At 31.2% G+C, this 22,509-nt stretch overlaps 1 protein-coding gene across 10 annotated transcripts in view; it reads left to right on the top strand.

Moving 5' to 3' along the window:
- The window catches only part of stol (voltage-dependent calcium channel subunit stolid), a 113,775-nt gene that overhangs the window by 23,698 nt on the left and 67,568 nt on the right, over positions 1-22,509 (top strand). For 9 of the 10 annotated variants that reach the window (XM_087409613.1, XM_087409609.1, XM_087409604.1 and 6 more), the window contains exons 5-7: positions 12,274-12,490; positions 19,231-19,362; positions 21,484-22,086. In XM_087409613.1, coding sequence (XP_087265739.1) covers positions 12,274-12,490; positions 19,231-19,362; positions 21,484-22,086 — 952 coding nt within the window. The remainder of the gene's footprint in view (positions 1-12,273; positions 12,491-19,230; positions 19,363-21,483; positions 22,087-22,509) is intronic. The other variant, XM_087409625.1, reaches the window with a different exon arrangement.

The following is a 22,509-nucleotide window of genomic DNA, read 5'->3' as shown; positions in this document are numbered from 1 at the left end:
TTCAATCGCTCTCTGTTCATTGAGATTTAAACGCAAAGCTTTGAAATTCTCGTAAAATGTAGCCCTCGTAATGACAACCAAATCTAGCTCTGAACAAGCCTGAAATGTTCATTAATTTTTGCAAAAAGCCATTTGTTCACTAAAAACCTGTCTGCGGAAAACTTAATTTCTTCATCTTTGAGCAGTCGCATAACAATTTACAGGAATGATTTTTCTTCTTCAAGAATTGCACTATCACGTATACTTAATAACAAAAGGATTTTTTGCAATTAAACTATTATAAAACGCTTTAAAAAGTGGATATCCTCAAAAAAATAATTTCGTTAATATACATCATATACATCAAATAGCTATATAAAACATTCGAAATCTGACATTTTTCTACGAATTTAAAAAAAAAAGATTACCCTCCGATTATTAGGAGTTGAGATAACAATTTTTTTTCAAAAAATCATTATAGTTGTAGTTTTTAAAATTAAGAGTTCTGTCTGGCACCAATTTGTCAAGGAAAAATTGAATTTGCTGTTGAAAAATTCTCTAATTTTTTGCTGCCGAAAAAGTTTGTTTAAAATCATTGAAGAACGCTAGCGAGGTAGTGCGCCGGGCGGATTGAGGGAAGCAGGGTTGATAAAAAACATGTTTAAAAAAAAACAAAACAGTTTTGTTTTGTTTGTTTTTAATTTTTTATATATGTTTTAAACAACTTTAGAAAAAAATCATGTTTAAAACAGAAAAAACACCTTTTAAACAAATATTTATTATTTGATAATAATTTTTACTTTCAAGTATTTTGAAACGTTTCTGAGGTACATTTTAGCATTTAATTACATCTACTTCCTCATTTTTCTTAAATTTAAGCGTATTATCACATAAATATATGTATATTTGAATGTATTGTTTGTTACTTAACATTTTATTTGACTGTACATATTTTAGGTTATGCAAATTTAAACAATAGCATGGCATTATTCTGTTAATGTAGTCCTTTATACATATTGATTACTCACAGCTCCTTTTTTGAGATTATTTTTATTTCAAAATAATTATTCCTTGAACTAATTGTAGTTATAATAATCTATAATTTACTATAGATTTTTATAGGCTGCTTATATCGCATAGAAGCAGAATGGACTAACTGAGAAGAAAAGTACTCTATTTTGCAATTTTCATATAATAGTTAACAGGATGTTAATTGCTAAGAATTGACGAAAATTGATCTTCAATAATTTTTACGCAAATACTATCAACTTTACAGACAAACTGCAAAAAACAAAAATTGTTAATTTTTTTCTTATAGAACTCTACAAATTTTTTCAGAATTTTTTATCAACTTTTTAGTATTGTATTTTCTCATTTTTATCCATGTAAGAAAATGCATTAAAAAATTCTGAAAAAATTCTAAAAAAAATTCTTAGAGCTCTATGAAAAGAAAATTAACAATTGTTGTCTCTTGCAGTTTTTTTATAAAGTTGATAATATTCGAGTAAAAAATTATTAAAGACCAATTAAAGAACAATTTTTAGCAATTAATATCTTGTTAATTATTGCGAAAATTGTAAGATAAAAAAATGATAGAGGACTTTTCTTCTCAGTTTAGTTCATTTTGCCCCTATGTGAAAGATTTATCATTATTTTCCAAATATCCTGTATACATAAAGTTATATGTATACATGTGTATGTACATACATTTGTATACATGCATATATTCTGTAATACTCTACTATTTTGTTAATTTTATAATTAAACTACTGTTTTCTAAACTAACTTTTTAAGACTATTTTTATGGAAGGCCATATTATCATCCATGTTTCTCTTCGATTCGCCATTATTCAATATTGCCACATTTTTATTAATAGTGTCCTAAATAATAAATATTTCGTAATTTTGAGTCCAGAATCGATTCAACAACATTTTAATAAATGTAATTGTCAATTTAAACTTAAATATTCATTATTAATCAAGTAAACACGGTTATCGTATAAAATGTAACTGGAGTATCACTTTTTTCTCTGTTAAATAGTATTAAAAACACATTTAAAAAAAATAACGTTTTAAACATTTATTTCATATTATTTTAAAAAAAAGCATGTTTAATCTGCTGTTTAAAACATGTTTTAAACATTTGTTTAAAAAAAAAGTTTTAAACGAAACAACCTCGAAGAGAAGCCGGCGTGCAGTCGAATGAGGAAGATCGGTCCGCGATTTGCGCGTATTTGATTTCGTGCGTTAAAATTTGCTAAATTTACATTTTCTCAGCAATAAATTGACGTGCAAACCTGATTCTTTTAAATCTGGGATAGCTCGACATGATATAAACAAATAGTTAACTAAATGTTTCACAAAGTAATTATAATCATGAAATTTTTAGTTTTTTGTTTCTTAAATTTTTATTTTTTCGGTTTACTACTAAAAAATGTTTGAATATGGAGTATATATCTGATAAGTCACATTAGCTACGTTTCTTTATTTAACATACTGTAAAAAATATCTAATTAGATAATTAAATATATAATATGTAAACAAATAATAAATAATTTGCCAAATGTTAGTGTAACTGTTGAATATAGTTGCAAAACATATTTTTCATTTAACACTAATTTACTTTTATATTTGCGAAAGTTAGTGTTATATCTTTAACAGTTAATATTTGGCAAATTACTTATTAATTATTTGTTTACATATGTCATATTTGCATCTGCAATTAAATTCACAAAAACAATTTTGTACTGATAATTCCATATATTTAATTGTCCGATTGAATATTTTTTACATCATAGTAAATGAAGGAACATATTTAATATGATTTAAATTTGTTAATCAGACATGTGTTCCATACTCAAACGTGATTTTTTAGTAAACCGAAAAAATAAAAACTCAGGAAAGAAGAAATTTTCTAAACTAAAAATTTCATGGTTACAATTCGAGATTTTTTTAATAGCAAATTCAATTCTTCCTAAATTGATGCTAGATGGAATTCTTAATCTTAAAAACTAGAGTGATTTTTTGCAAAAAAATTGTTATCTCAACTCCTAATAATCGGAGGGTAATCTTTTTTTTTTAAATTCGTAGAAAAATGTCAGATTTCGAATGTTTTATATAGCTATTTGATATGATGCATATTAACGAAATTATTTCCATTTTTTTATACGGAAAAAGATCCATTTTTTAAAGTCGTTTTATAATATTGTAGAATAGTTTAACTGCAAAAAATCGTTTATTAAGTGTACGTGATGAGTGCAACTTTTGAAGAAAAAAAATGTGTAAATTGAAGTGCGACTGCTCAAAGATAAAAAAATTAAGTTTTCTGCAGACAGGTTTTTAGTAAACAAATAGCTTTTTGTAAAAACTAACATTTCAGGCTTGTTCAGGGCAAGATTTGTTCGTCATTACGAGGGCTACATTTTATGAGAATTTCAAAGCTTTGCGTTCAAATCTCAATGAATACAGAGCGAGTGAAAAAAGGCCTTTTTCGGTGTTTTTTATTTTTTTCCTACTGAACTAATAGATCAATTTTAATGTTCCACGTCTCATTTTGTAGGTTCGATAATACATTTTTTATACGGAATTTTTTTCCATACAATCAATATCTTTCGTTTTATAAGCGAAAAATGTTATTTTTTGCAACTATTCAATTTTTTTTGCATATTTTCTTCACAAGTCTCAAACATACGCATTTCTTTTCTGATAGCCTTTCAAGACTTTTATGAAGAGAAATGCTGGTTTATAATTTTTTTCCGGTAAAATTTACTATTTTCTATTGAACTATTCTTGTTCGAGTTTATGAAGGAGAGGTTCACTATATAACGTGCATGAAAATTCATAAACAATTAAATATCTTGTAAACCGTTTGCGTTTTAACATGATTTATACTATTCTGGATTAATGGGAGGGGTACATTATTACTATAATTTATTAAAATTTACATGGTATTTAGAATCTTCCCCCTTCTTATTGACCTAGGGCCGCTGAGTGGCTGAGATTGCCAAGGAAGCATTTTCGATCGCTTGAAATAAGTGATTAGTGTAAGAAAGAGCTCGCTGTCTCGTTCACTGTCGGCGCGCTGCAGGCTAACACACAGACATGGGCTCGTGCTTAAATGCATGGCTACCGGTTTCACCAGGCGGCCGTCTGATTTTGTGTCGCCACCGTCAACACAGAGTTCTTGGCTGAGTAGTCAGAAGCCTTAAGGCTTAAATCTAATGTAGTTCCGAGCTTAAAGACGAAATGATCGCTGATGAGGATGTCAGAACAGACGCCAGAGTCGATGACATGGACAGAGGATGAGATATTATCTACGTCTAAGTTACATGTTGTGGCTTGCTAGGGCATATTAACATAGCTGTGAATGTGGATATTCGCGTCATCTCATGCATGCACTTATACAACTTATACTTCTAATTCCTTATGAATTCTCAGAATATTCAAAGTAAAAGTCTTAAAGTATTCATTATAATGAATGTTTGAGGAATACTTTGAGACGAACTATTAATTAATTCTTCAAGAATTTTTTATGTTTTCATTTTTTTAATTCTGTCTGTATTCTTTAAAATGAATTTTCTATGAACTTTCTATTCATCACTGTGTTATTTGTAATTGTTATTATATATAAAATTTTTAATTACTTAAATACGCGAAGAAACTTTTAAACATTTTTGCTCAATCTTTCGCAATAATTTACGGAGCTAAATATATTTCTCATAATGTCCACAATTTGCTACATTTAACATCTAACGTATAACGTATAACGATTTATTGCTAAGGTTGGTAGTCTAAAGGCTCAGGACGCTCGCACGGAATGCAAGAGATCCGGGTTCGACTCCCGGCCGAGGCAATATTTTTTCGCAATAAGTTTATGATTAATTTGGGGAATTTTGGGGGGATTATTAACATTTCAGATCAATTGCGTTAATGTCGACAACCATATCGACACGTAATTATTATTTCTGAAATTAATTCATTCGTTTGAAAAATATATATATTAGTTCAACATCTTAATACTTAGACCATAGTGGCGCTTCGGATTGTAATGTTATATAACGATTTAGTTCAGATATTTTTACCGCATTCCAATTTATATTCCAATTTTATATTTTTGATTAAAAAAGTCATATCCGAAAAGGAAATAAGCTACTTGAATAAATTGCTAAAAAATTTTATGAATTCAATTTTTGTATCAAAATATGTAAAAAAATTTTTTTGAGAAAAATCACAAAAATTTGATTTTCATTTGATCATGAACATAATTATAAAAAACCGTATAAAATGTTGAATTTCGAATCATTTTATTAAAATTTTTGAGAATGCTTAATAAAGGTATTAGAACTGTTACGTTTTTTTATGATTCAAATCAAGAAATTGAACGATAGACACGTAAGAAATATATTTTTTGTGAATTATGCGCTTAATGGATACCGTGTTTTTGATAAAACGGAATGAAAGTTGATATTTCGTAAGAGTCAAGAAAGTAAAACAAGAAGAAAGTAAAAATAAAATTAGAAGCAAGGATTTTAATAAATTCAGAAGAATATTATATTAGACAAAGTATCACAAGAAGAAAATTTTAAAGATATAGAAGATGATGCAATTGAAATAGAAGAAAGAGAAGTTCAAAATGTTTCTGCGTAGCAAGAAAAAACTAAAAATAAGAAGAATACGAAGAAAAAAATTTAGTTAGAAGAGAAAGGAAACGATCTAGAAGATTAGAATTATTGGATTATGTGTTTCTCACGTATAAGGAACCAATGGAAGGATCTGAAAAGCAGCAATAGAAGAGGAAAAGAAATCGCGGTAATACTCCAGATTAGGGGACCTCCCTCCCCTGATGATTCTGACCTTGACATAGGTCTAGGTTGTGACCTTGAGTAATCTCTAACATGTTTTAGTCATCGCTCATTATTCGTTACAAAGTTATTAACAAAAATTTAAAAAAATAATGTCTCATTTCAATATACACGAAGCAACTCCTACTCCACTTGCTCCCTACCTAGGGGCGCACGACTTCTACGCGAAGCGACTTCCAACCCACCTCTCCCTCTGCCAAGGTGGTAGTCGCATCGCGTTAACAATTGTAAAATATATTTTAAAGCAAAAAATTTTTGTTTTATATAGAAAAGAAATCATTTTTTTTAAACTTATTTTGTTAATAACTTTTTAACGAATAACGGCTAAAACTTGTCGGAGGTTACTCGGGCTCAAAATCATTGGGGGAGTCCGCTAATGGAATATTACCAAAATCGCTAAAACAGAATGCTTTACATTCTTGAATCTCGTGATATAATCAACTTTCTTTCCATTTTGTTAAAAACACAATATCCATTAAGCGCATAATCCACAAAAATGTATTTCTTACTTTTCTATCATCCAATTTCTTGATTCGAATAATAAAAAAAAACGTTCTAAGACATAAGCATTTTCAAAAATTTTAATAAAATGATTTGAAATTTAACATTTTATACAGTTCTTTATGTTTATGATTCATGAATTATGTTCATGATTCAATAAACCTCTTTTGTAATTTTTCTCAAGAAAACGTTTTTTTACTTCGGAATCGGTGATACAAAAATTGAAGTCTGGTCATTAGTTCCTAGATTGGAAGCTGGAGATAAAAAAATATTGACGAATAAATTACTGAACTATATATACACTGGAATGGGCATTGAAGAAAATTCATGACCACAATTGATCAGCTGCCATTTTAGTTGGGACGATATTTGAGCGATATCAGAAGCGTTTGCGCACGCGATCGATGTATCGATCGATGTACTATCGATGTATGGAAATCTATATGGACAAGAATATGGTAAATAAAAATAATGTAGTTTATTATATAATGATGGGATATTTCCGAGGGCCTACGCTCTTCCGAAGATACATAAGCAAGATTGCTCCTTTCGTATAATAGTTTCTTCGATAAATAGTCCTTTGTATTCGTTAGCGGTGTTTCTTTATAATAGTATCATAAAAACAATTCCTAAGGCAGATAGTTATATCGAAAATAATTTTAAACTTGTTAAGGAACTTGATGGTAGACGATTTGAGTGAATTTCAGTTAATGTCATTGGATATTGTGTGAGTCTCTTTACTACGTCCCCATTGACTATGCGATGGACTGTATTAAAGACTATTGGCGATTTATTTCTAGAGATTATTGTTTACCGGAGGAGGAATTCATCAAAGTGGTTAAGTTTGTTTTAGATTCTAGATTCTACTTTGTTTTTGATAGCATTATATATATAGACAGAATTACGGGATTCTTATGAGCCCCCATTATCTCCCGTCATCACAGATCTAGTTAGGCGAAAGCTGGAGATTAGAGCTTTGTTTTTGATTCGATTTCCGTTGCCCTTTTACTAGGTTTGTTGACGATATATTATTGGCGGCATATTACCTGCGTCTTCAGTTAGTTCCATTTTTGATATTTTTAATTCTCAGCATCCTAGACTTCAATTCAATATGGAGGGAATGATAGATTGAATTTTTTGGATGTTACAGTGATGAGTTGATAGACAATTAAATTGGTACCGTCTTTTTCGGGTAAATATTTGAATTTTTGGTCACAGCACCCGGTTTCTCAAAAATAGGTACAATCGCGGGATTAATTGATAGGATAGTTTTGCTTTTGAATCTTAAATTTTACTTTGATAATTTCAATTGTTTCATTATCAAAGTATTGTTAAAGAATGATTATCCATGGAACTTTATATTTGAGAATATTAATAATCGTTCGAAGAAAATTATTATGGCTAGTAATAGAAAGAGTATTGTTTAAGACAATAGGGCTGAAGCAGTACAGCCTTCGTGGTTCACTGTTCCTTTCGTAGTATTACTGAGAAGTTTAGTAGATTGAATAGCAAGCGTATGAGGGTATCGTTTTATATGAGAGCAAGTCAATAAGTTTTAAAAACATAGTAAAACATTTTTTTTTGATCGATTCATTTTTATTTCTCAACATAGTCTCCTTTCAGCTCGATACATTTGATCCAACGATTCTCCAACTTTTTCAAGTCGTCCGAATAATATGATTTGTCCAACCTTCAAAATAACGCGATGTTTCAGCGATGAGCTGCTTTCTGGTGGTGAATCTCTTTCCTCTGAACGAATTTCTTCAGATTTGGAAACAGAAAATAAGTCACAGGGGGCTAAATGGCGAATATGCTGGATGGGGAAGCAATTCGTAACGGAATTCGTTGAATTTGGCCATCGGTGCAGGGCACGTGTGAACCCGTGCATTGTTTTGATGGAAGAGCACTTTCTTCTTCGCCAAATGGGGACGTTTTTTCTTTAAAATGTTGTTGAAACGGTCCAATAAGGCTGCGTAGTAATGGCCATTGATCGTTTGTTTCGATGGAAGGGATATGAATTATATCGCGTGCATCCCAAAAAACTGTGGCTATCACCTTTCCGGCCGACTTCACAGTCTTCGCCTTCTTTGGAACTGGTACATTCGGTGAAGTCCATTGTTTTGACTGTTCCTTCGTCTCGGATGTGAAGTAATGGATCCATGTTTCGTCTACAGTAATGAATCAACGCAGAAATCATTTGAATTACAACAGTTGAAACATCTCCAAACATTGTTTTGAAATCGTCACACGGTCGCGCTTATGGTCCACAGTGAGCAAACGCGGCACTCATCTTGTCGATATCTTTTTCATACCCAATTGTTCGTGCAAAATTGAAATCACTGTGATATGCCTCAATAAATGTGCTTGCGCACTTTCACTCGTCGATCAGTCAAAACAATATCATGGACTTTATCGATGATTTCTGGCGTAGCAACCTCAATTGGACCTCTTGTATCACATGTGGATGTACGACCACGTTTATATTCATTCACTCAATTGTCGCAAACGCTGGTGCAGATGTACTATGAATATTGTTTTTGATTACTCGGTTTTGATTACTTTCGACGTTAAACCTTTCAAATGATCACTGCACGAAACTCGTTTTTTTCCATTTTGCAAAAAATACAAAGGTTGTTCTTTAATCGTCTACAGAAATGAAACCACGCGATGAATTCCGCTCAAAATTTGACAGTAATCAGTTGAAAGATGCTACTTGTCAAAAAGTAATGTGACATGACACTGCGAGTGCTCTCTGATAGATTTTCTAAGAACTTGATTATTGACTTGCTCTCGTAATACTAATAAATTGCGAGAATTCATTAGGGTGCATAAGGCCCTTTACCGCGTGACAAAAAGTCGAATGTTGTTTATAAGATCTCGTAAGAGTTGCGATGCAAGTTACATGGGACAGACATGTAGATAGCTAAGGTCGAGAATCACGGAGCATAAGAACACATCCGATGAAACACCTCTATTCGTAATATCATAATGAAGCATCGGTTACAAGAAAGCCATGATTTCGATTGGGACAACGTTACAATACTGGACGAGGAGCCTGATTACAGGAAGAGACTGATTTCGGAGATGATATTCAGGAGACAAATGCATGAACTCAGCCTGCAGGTATAGAGAGGGAGCCTTCCCAAGGCCTACCTCCCGATCATAGACAAGCTATAAAGGCTTGAGTTGTGTAGTCAGTTAGTGTCATTCAACAATAATGAAGTAAGCAATAATGAATCTTTCTGGCGTATTTACTTTCTAACTTTCTTGTTCTTGGAATTGATTAACACTTTAATGATACATTTTTCCATTTGTTATCTCAGAAAATTACTAACTAAAAAACAAAAAAATGACTCACTGTGTCTAATACTAACTGGCCAACATTATCAGGAGCTGGTTCTTGAATTATTTTTATAGTAATGTTTGCGATTTAGACTCTGTGAACATCCACACTCTGTGAGCGTCCTTATATTTGTTAGACAATTAATTATAATCTTAAAGCTGTTTGATAAATTAGTTCTCCATATTCTATTTTATGATATTTTCTAATTTCTTTTCTTTTTTCTTTTCTTTTTTTCTTTCACTCTTTTTAATTTCGGACATTTAAATTCTCGATGTAGGGGAGCTCACCATGACATGCGCGCGCGCGAGATGATCTTGCTGACATATGTATCTCACTAAAGAACATTAAATGTAAATGCGCATGAGCACCTGAAAGCTTTTGATTCACTCTTATATTAACTAAATTAAAATGGCGCTGATCAATTGCTGCCATGATTTTCTATGTTTCACAGCGGAGATGCCCATTCCAATGTATATGTTCAGTCGAGGGGGTAATCACTTGAATTCCGGTGTATAATCTGTCAGAAGTCCGATGAAGTCCAGTGAAGTCCGACGAAGTCCGAGGAATTCCTCAAGGTCCGATGAAGTTCGATGAAGTCCAATGAAATCCGATGAAGTCTGATGAATTCATGAATTCCAACAAAGATGGATTCCAGTGAAGTCTTGAAGTTCGAAGTCCAGATGTACATCTATTTTTTGAGTGATTACCCCCTCGAATTCAATGGAATAAATGGATTTTCAGGGTAAAAGAATATAGTCAATATAAAGCAAGGAAATTGTGATGAGAGGTTATAAGTATATATCAATTGTACATGAGCCACTTACGCACGAGCCAATTACAGTACTAGAAAAAAATAAAAAAACTCCTTACACAGAAGTGTTAGCAGTGAACACACAATTGCTGCAGTATGCAAATGAATCACTCCCAAGGATTGTGTGCAAAAATTTAGACTCGATTATGAAAAGGTCTTCAGCCCAATAGTCAATATGAGCTCATCGAAATTGGTACTTGCATTAGCAATCCAGAAAATATGTGTTATAAAAAAATTCACTGTAAAGATAGTTATTCTGTATAGTCTGAAAAAATTGAATATGAAGACAGTTATTCTGTATAGTCTAAAAGAAAACGTATTAATGTGTGTGCGTGCGTATGTGAGTGCATACATGCGCGTGGAAATTCCAGAAAGTTATGATAACAAAACTGGGAAAATCTCTAAATTATATAAAGTTTTGTATTGAAACAGACGTCTTTAAAATGAAACCAATGTCTAATTAAAATTCTGAGAATCACTAGTTTGATTCCCATCAGGATGGAGCATCTTTATAAATAGAAATCATTTCTTGATTCTGGTTTTTTACGTAAATGATGGGCTAATGATATTTTTTAGTTATGATCGACATAATTTCTTTTAAGGGACTGAACAATTCAAACAACAAAAAGTCCGAAACAGAAAACGCCATAGAAATATATTAATGTGTGTATTTCAATCTAAGAAAAAATTTTTTTAATCTAAGAGAATAAAAGTAATTATACAAAAATTATTGCATTTAGTCGATAAAACAGATAACTTTAGGAAGCTCTTAAAGGAATGCTGAAGTGGTCGAGTTTGAAGGCCAGTATAATCATACTCGGTAGCGACACTGAACGTCGGCACCTTCGATGTGGTTCTTAAGTGATATAGACTCTATCATGAGCAATTCGCTCATTGCTTACGTTTTACTGTTTAAGTTTTTTTGTGTGCTATGGCCCTGATCAATGTCAGTAATACTTTTTTAATTCTTAATTAAAAATGTCGATATTTATGACATCTAATTTATATCTTACATTATCATTTTGTCTCATTCAAATGCATATACCTGTCCCTCTCTGATTGCAATGCCATCTTTTGCAAGATTTGTTACCTACTGCTAGACAATTATTGCTCTATTTACCATTCTGAATCTTTGTATACACGTAATTTGAAAATCACAGTATAAATCTTTTTTTACCTTTCAATCTTCTATAAACTCATCGTCAGTATTGTTCGTTCACGTAATTTGATAGTGCAATATTTTGTCCATATGAGCTATAGAACTTTTGTAAGAAAACATTTGTGTCAACTGACAACTCTATAAGTTGGAAACTATAAGTTTTAACTTTTTTTTTATTTCAGTATAACTGCCTCACTTCCTAATTTTGCGTTTATTTTAATCCTGTAATTTTTTTATTCCTTTCAATTCAGAGATTTTTATACAGCTGTAATCATTGTGTCACTCTAGTGTCCCTTTAAATTTGATTATAATAAAACTTCTCTACATCATATATTGTAAAATGTAATTATGTCAAAATGTATTCAAATAATCTTCTCTTGATGATTTCAAATTTCTCAAAAATGTGATATAATACAATGTGATAAACAGAATAATATTCAGTCCTAAAAAATTACAGGAAACGATTACTCCCATTCTTGTGTTCGAAAAAAATAATTTTTTATTGAACAGTATTATAAGCGGAATTCTATATTGAATTTTGAAATAGGTTATAGATCATTCGAAGCTTAGCGCTAAATAAAATATTTTCTAAACATAACATTGTTTGTTCCATTCATAGAGATTAGTGGAGAGCGCCGAACAGGCTGCAGTATCTGCGCCGAGGGAAGGAAACATGTCGCCCAAGTATTACGCTTCGCATCGGCTTAATAACTTTGTTAGCGACGAAAAAGGTCCCGCTCAGGAGATGTTTCTCGCTACAAATCGCCACTTCGATAATCTAGCAGTGAACGTTAGTTTGTCTGCCGTGCTCCTGCCAAATGGAATTAAAGACAATGGTAAGCATCACGATAGATGAATTTAACAAGATGCCAATCGATACATATATCATGAATGAAAGTCATCTTATATTCTTTCATTGCTTCATAGTTTAAATGAGAAAGGATTATTATCTTAACACTATTCAACTAAAAGATTATTTGTTCCATCTTGTAAAAACAGGCAAATTTTAAGATGAAAAAACTTCGTCAAAAATCATCATATTGAATATCATAAGAAATTTAGAAGAAATAGGCACAACAGAAAAGCTATCAACGTCAAGGCTGTGTGGCTCACTGGCAGGACGAAAGTCTACCATTATGAAGGAGACCAGGCCTCGGAGCACCCTGATATTTTTCTCGTGTTGTCACTTATTTCTTACAGTATCAAGATAGTAAAAAACCTGTAAACCGCATTTGTGTACAATTTTTCATTCACGCCATGGAACTTCATAAAAAATTTTGAGATTTGATGTATCTTCATTTATGTTTGTATAACTCCATAAAATATCAATAAGACCGTTTTCTAAAGTACTGACATAACATCTCGATATAATGATTTTTGGCAAAGTTCTTCTATCTTGAATTTTGTCTATTTTTGCAAGGTGAATTTTGCACGGGTGATCCTTTAATTTTGTTAAGTAATGTATCTTTATAAATGAGGAAGATTCTCTGATTCAGCTGGATTGAAACTGGAATCACACGATGCTTTAAATGATAACACATGTATGCTGTCATAGTGAAAGAAAGGACTGTTTCAAAATTTACTGCCAGTACTGAAAGTCTATAGTTTACGTCACGTGTACTATAGATTTTCAGTACTAACAGTAAATTTTGAAACAGCCAAGGTGCATGGATACGCACTCGTCCATAATAAATGATCAATCAGAAATTGATTATAAGGGCCATGACACACAAAAAAACTCAAGCAATAAAACGTAAGCAGTAAGTGAATTTGTCAGGAATCGAGGGTTAGGGAATACAATTACAATGCACTACGCATGTACATGATATATTTAATGCGGCTTTTTCACACAGTTCAAACAATCAACCAAAAAATAGCTTGAACTTAAAAAACCCTGCACGTGCGACGGACGCCACCGGAAGAAGAACATAATGAATAAAAAATACATAGTGTAGATTGGAAACTTCATGTATAAAGATTATCTATCGCCCTCTGGGTGTTACTAAATCTAGTTATAATATCCATTAGCACATTGCATGGATCCACTATTTTAGCAAAATTGACCAATCACAGTAGAATCCATAAGATCATAATATAAGCAGTAGCCAATCCAACATGTTGATTTCCTTACTGTATACGTCTTGCTGCCTTAAGTTTTTTGTGTGTTATGGCCTTTAATGTTAAAAAAATGGCTACTAACATATATTTGATGCTAAGGGTGCGTTCGTGGAGACGCTGTCAGCACTATGAATGCAAACTATCAACACTGTTCACAGTTGATAGCATGATAGTGTTATTAAAAGCTTTTTTCATTGGCAGAACTTCAAGGTAAACATAAGATAAAATTATTGGTTTGACTTTGGGTGATATTGTCAAGGTCAAGGCAAAATAACTTTAAACTTTTTTCTTCATTTTTCATTGCATATTCTTATATCATACCCCAGGTAGCATCTATTGATTTATATACGTTTCCTAAACGTATCTAATGTTCTACAAACATTTAAGGAACGTATATAAAATCAACATGTACTACTGGGATCAAGAGCTTTGCAAAACACTATAATAAAATATTTGTCACATGAAAGAAATTAAAATGTCAGACACATTTTAAACATTGAACTGACAACATACATCTTTAACACTTTCCATATAATTTTTATATTACATTTTGATGCCGATTGTAGTCGCTATGTTTTATTCATACTTTCTTCTTTTGTTAATATGTTCCTCGTGCAGTTTGATATTTGTTATTGACACTAGTTAAACAGATTCCACTTTGAATCAGCAAACGAGAATGGATTAAAATGGATTAAAATTTTTTTAATGCGTATTCTAAATCCATAAAAATGGATTGGATCCGAGCTGATACTAGTATTTAATATTCGAAAAAAAAACACATTCATATTTAAGGCTTACAAATTTGATTCATAAGACATTTATAATAATTATACCTGAAATTAAAGCCCTGCGCACAATAGAAGGAATAAGGAATTAGAAATAAAGAATAAACGATTTTAATTTATCAGAAATCGGATACATCGGAATACACGATTTCTGATAAATTGAAATCGTTTATTCCTTATTTCTAATTCCTTATTCCTTCTATTGTGCGCAGGGCCTAACTACTTCAAATTGGTATTAAAAACCGCACCTTAATGGATTCGAACTTAGTACCTCTGGATTATGAATCTTCTACGTTACTCGCTATCCCATTTCTTCAATTGGTAAATGTAGTATTCATTCTCTTCAATTACAATCAATTAAATAATAACGAAATTATATTGATATAATAAAAATATTATCATTTAACAGATATAATAAAGTATATAAACAATGTACATTACTATGAGACAACATTGGGTAAGTGTCGGATAATCTATTATAATCTCGCTTGACCGATGTCGCGCGCCGTGATTAGTCTCTTCTAATATTCAGGCTGTGTTCGACTTGCAAGTGTTCACATCATTCATTTTATTTCTAATCGAAGAGAAACAAAAGAACATAGCTCAATTATTTTTACGTTACAACTTTTTTGAACTTGGTTGGATTAAAACGAAAAATTTCCTACTTATAATTTTGAATAATTTAAATAGCATTTATGCTCCATTTTTAAATAAAAATTTTTTTGTTCAATTAGATTGAAAAACTGCATTTCATATTCAGAATATTGAATTGAGCAGTATTCACGTTGCATAGAAATTATTGTTATTATTTTTGAATTTAACTGAATTAAAAAACTACCCATACAGCATAGAAAGATTGCAAAAACATTGCAGAATGATTTCACTGAAACATTGCAATATTGTATGGTGGTTGCGAAACGTTGCTGAATCATTGTTACAAAATTCCAATGTTAAGATGTTCCCTTTTTGTTATATTGCAACAAAACGTTCCAACAATATTGCAATGTAATGTATTTGGATAAATTTTTTACGAAAACTCTAAAACTCGAAAACTATTTCTCATATATCTCACATATATCTTACTAACTTTAATTTTTCTACAAATCGCATTTCTAGTGATATGTGCTTTCCAAAAGCAATTTTTTATGATAAACCATAAAATATTCCAATAAATATAATATTAATTCTGAAAGATAAATTTATTCGTAAGGATAAAGCATGTATATGTGCCCCGAACAAACTGCACAAATATTATCCACATTAATATAATAATACAGTCGCTTGGTAAGTTAATCATGGATTAAGTTAATCGCAATGATTCTTTTTAATTCGAAACCACTCAATTGAAATCAATTAAAAAATGACGGTATGAAATTTATCAATAAAGTTCGGGCGCTGATTTATTTTTGCGTTCACATCAGGCATCATCGATCACATAATTAATATTTCAATAAATCGTTTTCAGCAGTTTAATTATTTATCATTTTATCCGATAATGATGCATTGATTGTATCCAAACTCGATATTATACAATCTTTTGATTTTATATTTAAAATAAATATAAATCTTAATTAATGAAATGGTATCAAATAATAGATCAATACATTTTTTATTTAAATATAAAAAATGGATTATATTAATTATATCATAAAAACAACTGTACTACATAAATATTGTAAAAACTTATATTTTTATGTTATTATTGTAATAATTAAAGAATTACAGTTTTGCAATGTTTGTGAATTATTACAAGCATATTACTGACATTTTGCAGGCATATTATTAATTTACATTTCTGTAATATCTCTACAATGTTACATTGCAATCTGTAATATTGCAACATTGCAACAATATTGCAATCTTCTGTACTGGGGTACTTCCTATTCACAATTCTGAATTAAGTAATATACACGATACACAGAAAATATTATTTTTAATTATACTAATATTATTATTTTTAGATAGAAAGTCATAAAGATATGCTCTATGCAATAGAGCCTATAAATGAATAAAAATGCATTCACGAAAAGGATTCATTTTGACATTCATGAATCCGTATTTCTAAACATCTGAATCCATTTCAATCCATTTCAATCCATTCTCGTTTGCTGGGGAGTGACTAATCGTTTAACTATCTTATGAGGAATATAGTTGTTTGAATATCTCATGTTTCATGCTGAGCATGACTTCAAAGAGAGTTAAAACGTACGAATAATTTTATATTTAGAATGTATGTATTTACTTCACTATTTATTAAATTGTGCGTGGTGACCTGCGTTGTATTCTCATTGGCCTGCCTTTTATTGTGTTTAATATAATATACAAGGTGTCATGAATATACAGCCTCACTCGTTTCGAGCAGATAGAGTGGACTAAATTGAGTAGAAAAATCCTCTACCATTTTGTAATGCTCGCAATAATTAACGAAATATTAACGTTTAAAGATAGCCGAATATGCACATCCTCCCGACCTATTATTGCCGAAAGTACGGCCCACCGAACGCGCGGGCCGTGAGGAGCAGGGCTTACCGTCGCGAGCATCTCAAGCTCAAAGGGCGCAGCGCGCCTGCTAGGCCATTCCCGCTCCTCGCGGCTCGCACGCCGTGCGCTTGGTGGGCCGTACCTTTGACAATAATAAGTCGAACGGACACGCGTATTCGACTATCTTTAAACGTTAATATCTCGTTAATTATTGTGAACATTACAAAATGGTAGAGGACTTTTCTACTCAATTTAGTCCACTCTACCTGCTCGGGACGAGTGGGGCCGTATATTCATGACACCCTGTAATTTAATATAATATTGTTAATACTATTAAATATTATTGTTATATTGTATTATTGGAATATTATTGTTTCTACTACAAACAATAATATTCCTCTGCGATTGACTCACGATTTGTAGATTCGAGTTCAATGCTATCTGTACATCCTCCCACATGCGCGATTTTTTCGTCAAATTTGTGACTGTGCTCGCGAGCGAAGGCACAACTTCGTCGCGTGCTCTATAATTTTTTTTTCCTTAAAGAAATTTTCGTATGAGGTAAGGTCTCGCCAGTCAGATAGAGTTTTCACAAATATTCAGAGCTTTCTAAATAAGTTGGGCGTCAGACGAGAGAGCGTGCTCTTTTTTCGATAATTTTCGACTACGTTAATAACATTTTATTGCGCACAATTTTACTTCGCAACAGGGTCGTTAAAGGTGAGGAAATTGTTTAAGGAGCTAAAAATGACTCTATCTGGGGATTAAAATTTCTTTCCAAGTAGCACACAACAACGTATACAAAGCGTTAACAAAGCGCTAAAAAAGCGCATATAAACACTTTTTTTTAGCGTTTTGCAAGCGCTGCTACTTGGGTTTGATCACCAGAGTCCGACCGAAACTTTTGTCGAAACTCAATCGAAACACTCATTTACATATCAATTTCAATCGAAACCGAAATTAAAATTAAAAAATAGGAATCCAATAAAGATCATATGTATATATATGTATACGTTTTTATTATTATTATAATTTGAAGAGTCTTATATTGCACTTTCTATTTTTATTGCATATGTATAGATATGCTCATATACTTTTTCTTCATAAATATCATAATTTATTGAAACATAATTAAATTTCGGCCGAAATCGAAAATCGAAATTTTGGTTATGTACATATCAATTTTGGTTATGTACATTATCAATTTCAAAGAATATAAGCATTTCTTCTTTATAAATATCAAAATTTAATTATTGAAACAATAATTACACATTTTTTTAAATTAATATTTACGAAGAAGAGCTATAATCAGTCAAAATTAACATGTAATGAATGTTCGCATTTCCGATCAATTAACCGAAAACAATTCGTCGAAAAGCAATTTATAGAACAATTTATCGAAAGAAATTGATCGAAAAGATAACTGGTCAAAATTACAATTCATCCTTTGAAAGGACAATTGATCGAAAAGAATTGATCGGAAGGACTTTTGGTTAATTGATCGAACGTAAATTGATGAATATTTTAATGGATAAATTTCCACGTGGGTTTTGACTTTTCACGTCAAGATTCACTCCATGTTACCTCTTGGTTATACGAAGCGAAACAACTCATACAGTATCGATTGTTACGAAAAATTTTCAGAAATATTTCAACCTTTCACATCTCTGTGTGCAACAATTCTGAAAGGATTCTGCAATATGTCATATGAAGTATTTTAACAGAAATGTTTTTAAAATTATCATAAAATTATCATGCAAAAACATATTTAAACAAAACAAAAAAATCATGATGTTAAAATGGCTCCAATTTATGATATACATATTATGATTCTAATAATAATGAATAGTAAACACGTAAATAGTTATTATTCACTTTAATAATTATGAATAATGTTCCATGATACATGACATTCCATAATATTACATACTACATAGTTCCTTGAATAGTTTTGAATAGTTATATTTCTCAATAGTTCTCAATAGTTTGAAAACTATTTATATTTATATTGTCTACTTGCATCATGATACATAATAAACAAAAAAGTCACGCCTATAAGCCGTGCTCAATGCATAAACATATTTCAGCATGCGTCAGAGCAGACATACATGTATGCATATTTATCATTCAAGAAATCGTGTGATTTCAACTTTAGTTATGTGCTACGGCAAATTGGTTCTTTACTCTTGCAGAGCGTGACGTTGCTTCGGGTATTCAGTGGAGCGAGTACTTGGATCTGTTATTTGTTAATAATTATGAAAGTGATCCTACGCTATCATGGCAATATTATGGAGCGACGACAGGATTTCTACGTCGCTTCCCAGGTATTTAAACTGTTGTCTAGTGGAAGTAAGATTCTCTGATCAATCTTGTCTTATTTTTGATTGATGAAAAATGGCGAAACCAATCCGATGATAATTGAACACGTAAAATATTAGAAAAACAGATATATGAAATGCCAAAGTGCGATTTCATGAAAATATATTCAGATATTGCCCCCATTCTCAGTATAGTTAAACAAAGCGTTTTCTCCATATCCGGATATGACCTCCGATATTTCGAATGCGATCAAACTATAGAATTATATGTAAAATCAGTTTTCGAAATTAATTGATTTTTTAAGATCACATGAAGGTCACTTCTACTTTTTTTTAATTGACTAATATAAATTTTTTATGTAACTTGACTTTTTTAATTATTCTGCATATAAAATAATAAAAGAACCAGCATAAGTTTACTTTTAATTTACTTTTAATATATATACATATTTACTTTTAATATATGTATATACACTACTCAGTAAAAAATAGGGAACACTTTAGAACATTTTATTGCTCAAAATTGTGCAATATTCAGAATACCATAACTCGGTGAAAAATTATCGCAGATAAAAATAAAAAAAGTATTTAAAAGCTTGAAATCTCTATTTTTGAAATCGGTAATTGATATTTCAATCTGGTTCTTTACGGAGATATACGGGCACAAATGGATACCCGTCAAATCTTATATCCGAAAAATTTTTACAAACTTTATGAAGATCTATGGCGTGAAGTAAAATTCACACAAAAATGCGATTTACGGCAATCGAAAGAGTCAATTTTTACCTTCAATTTGCTTTTTTATTGAGTGCTATACGATTTTTCTTCATCGAGTTATTAAACGTTGAAGCAAAAGTGCAGGTCATGTTAAAATAAAAAATTTTTCTTGAAAAATTTAATACAGATATCTAAAATTAAAAAACACTTTTGTGTAAAACATATCTCTTACATTATTATGTGATGTTTTTTTGATAGGGATTTTTTAAATGCTCTTACCATTTTTCGAAAAATAACGTTTACCGCCACATTAGCGTTATTCAATAAAGTTTTTTTATTCCATGCACGTCATCAAAGTTGAAGTTTATTTTTTAATTTTAAAAGATCGACTTCAAATTAGCATCATTTGTAATAAAATTTTTACATAGAAACATGATTTGAAGCATTCGAAAGTTATTCGAAAGACTTCAAGCTTTAAAATGATTATTTCAAACGTTTCATAATAATTTTTCGAGATACGTAAACCTTGATTTTGGCTTTTTTAACGCTAATTTTAAATGATCTTTTAACTTCAAGATAGAATAATTTTGTCAAAAATGATCGTAATGAGATTTTTAAAAAAATATTTTAAAGATGAACTCTTTATTTTTGAAATCGGTAATAGATATTTCAATTGGGCTGATCTTTTACGGAGCTGTACGGACACAAACAGATACCTGTTAAATCTGAAAATTTTGTACAAATTTTATAAAGGTCTATGGCGTGAAGTAAAAATCACACAAAAATGCGATTTACAGCAGTCGAAAGAATGAATATTCATCTTTAATTTACTTTTTTATTAAGTACTGTAATTAAGTACAATTTTTTTTTCACCGAGTTATTGAACGTTGAAACAAAAATGATCATTTTTATTCGTACAGTACTTAATAAAAAAGTAAATTGAAGATAAATATTCATTCTTTCGACTGCTGTAAATCGCATTTTTGTGTGATTTTTGAGTAGTGTTATTCTCTAGTGGTATTCTTTAGAACGACCGTACATACGAATACATCAAATACGACAGAGAACGCCATCATTTTGATCAAAGTTAAATGTTTTAAATAATACGATATGTATTCTTTTATTAAATAAATTTATTTCAGATATGATTGCACTTTCAACACATTCTCTGTTAAAATGCTGATCATAGGGACTCCAAACTGATACATAATGGACTTAATTTTTAAAAGCTTATCCTTGTTTGTTTTAATTTTTAGAATGGTTTTATATTGAATCTTTTAAGATGATCACTAAGATGTAGCTCAATGATGAAATGACTTCGCTTACTTGCATGTAGAATTTAAATACGGTAGCATTCTAGGGTTAAATTTGTGTAAGAAATGCGGTTTATTATATATTTATATGTTACAGCGATATCGTGGCCACCGATGGAGGGTACACCTGGAGCATCTAGGTCCTCGCATCATCGAACGGTTCGTGATGTGTATGATTTTAGGATGTCGAACTGGTTTGTTGGGGCGGCAAACAGCCCGAAAGATCTAGCGATATTGATCGATAGCGCGACGTACACGTCTGACCGGAATCGACGATTAACAATAGCTACGACGAAAGTCGTCTTGGACACTTTAGGGCCGGATGATTATATAAACATATATCGTTATGGCGAGAATGCCGAGGAAATAGTGCAGTGCTTCAAGGATAGCCTGGTGCAGGCGTCACCTGAAAATATTCACGAGATGAAGGTAGCTTTAAGTTCTCTGAAACATGAGGACACTGTGACCAATATTTCAGCCGCGCTCAGCACCGCCTTTGAGATCCTCCATAAATACAACCGCTCCAGCCAGGGAAGCCAGTGCAACCAGGCCATTATGTTGATCACATCTGACACCGATGGCCCACCTGCAGAAGTGATAAAGCGTTACAATTGGCCGCATATGCCTGTACGGATCTTTACTTATCTCATCGGTGGTGACAAGAGTCTTGATCTCCAAAATACGGCATGCACCACTAAAGGTTACTCATCGATAGTTTACAGATGTACAAAGTCTCACAACCAGTAATGTAATCAGAAAAAGAATGATTCTACGTGAAAAAGAAAAAAATAAAACGTAATCAATTTTTGTTTTGTACAAGGTTTTATTTTCGGAAAAAATTATTTTAAAAATTGGAACAGTAAAGTCATATTTATATTTCCTTTTTATCCTTTGAATTATTTCTAAGAATTTCTTATACTGTAAACTATAGTTTTGTTAATAGCCAAATATTCATCATTTCCTTTAAAAGTGGCACAATTCAAAAAATTGAATTTCTTGATAAAACTATTTTTTAATTTGACAGAAAATTATTGTTGATTAATTAAATAATATTGACAAAAAGAATATATTCTTAACAACAATCAAATGTCATTTTTGTCATTGTTTCACAATCCTTAAAAAA

This window comes from Acromyrmex echinatior, chromosome 1 (genome assembly GCF_024713525.1).
Source record: "Acromyrmex echinatior isolate Ae372 chromosome 1, ASM2471352v2, whole genome shotgun sequence".
NCBI lineage: Eukaryota > Metazoa > Arthropoda > Insecta > Hymenoptera > Formicidae > Acromyrmex > Acromyrmex echinatior.
Note: the sequence above shows the minus strand (reverse complement) of the source record. Positions and strands in the feature narration are given on the sequence as shown.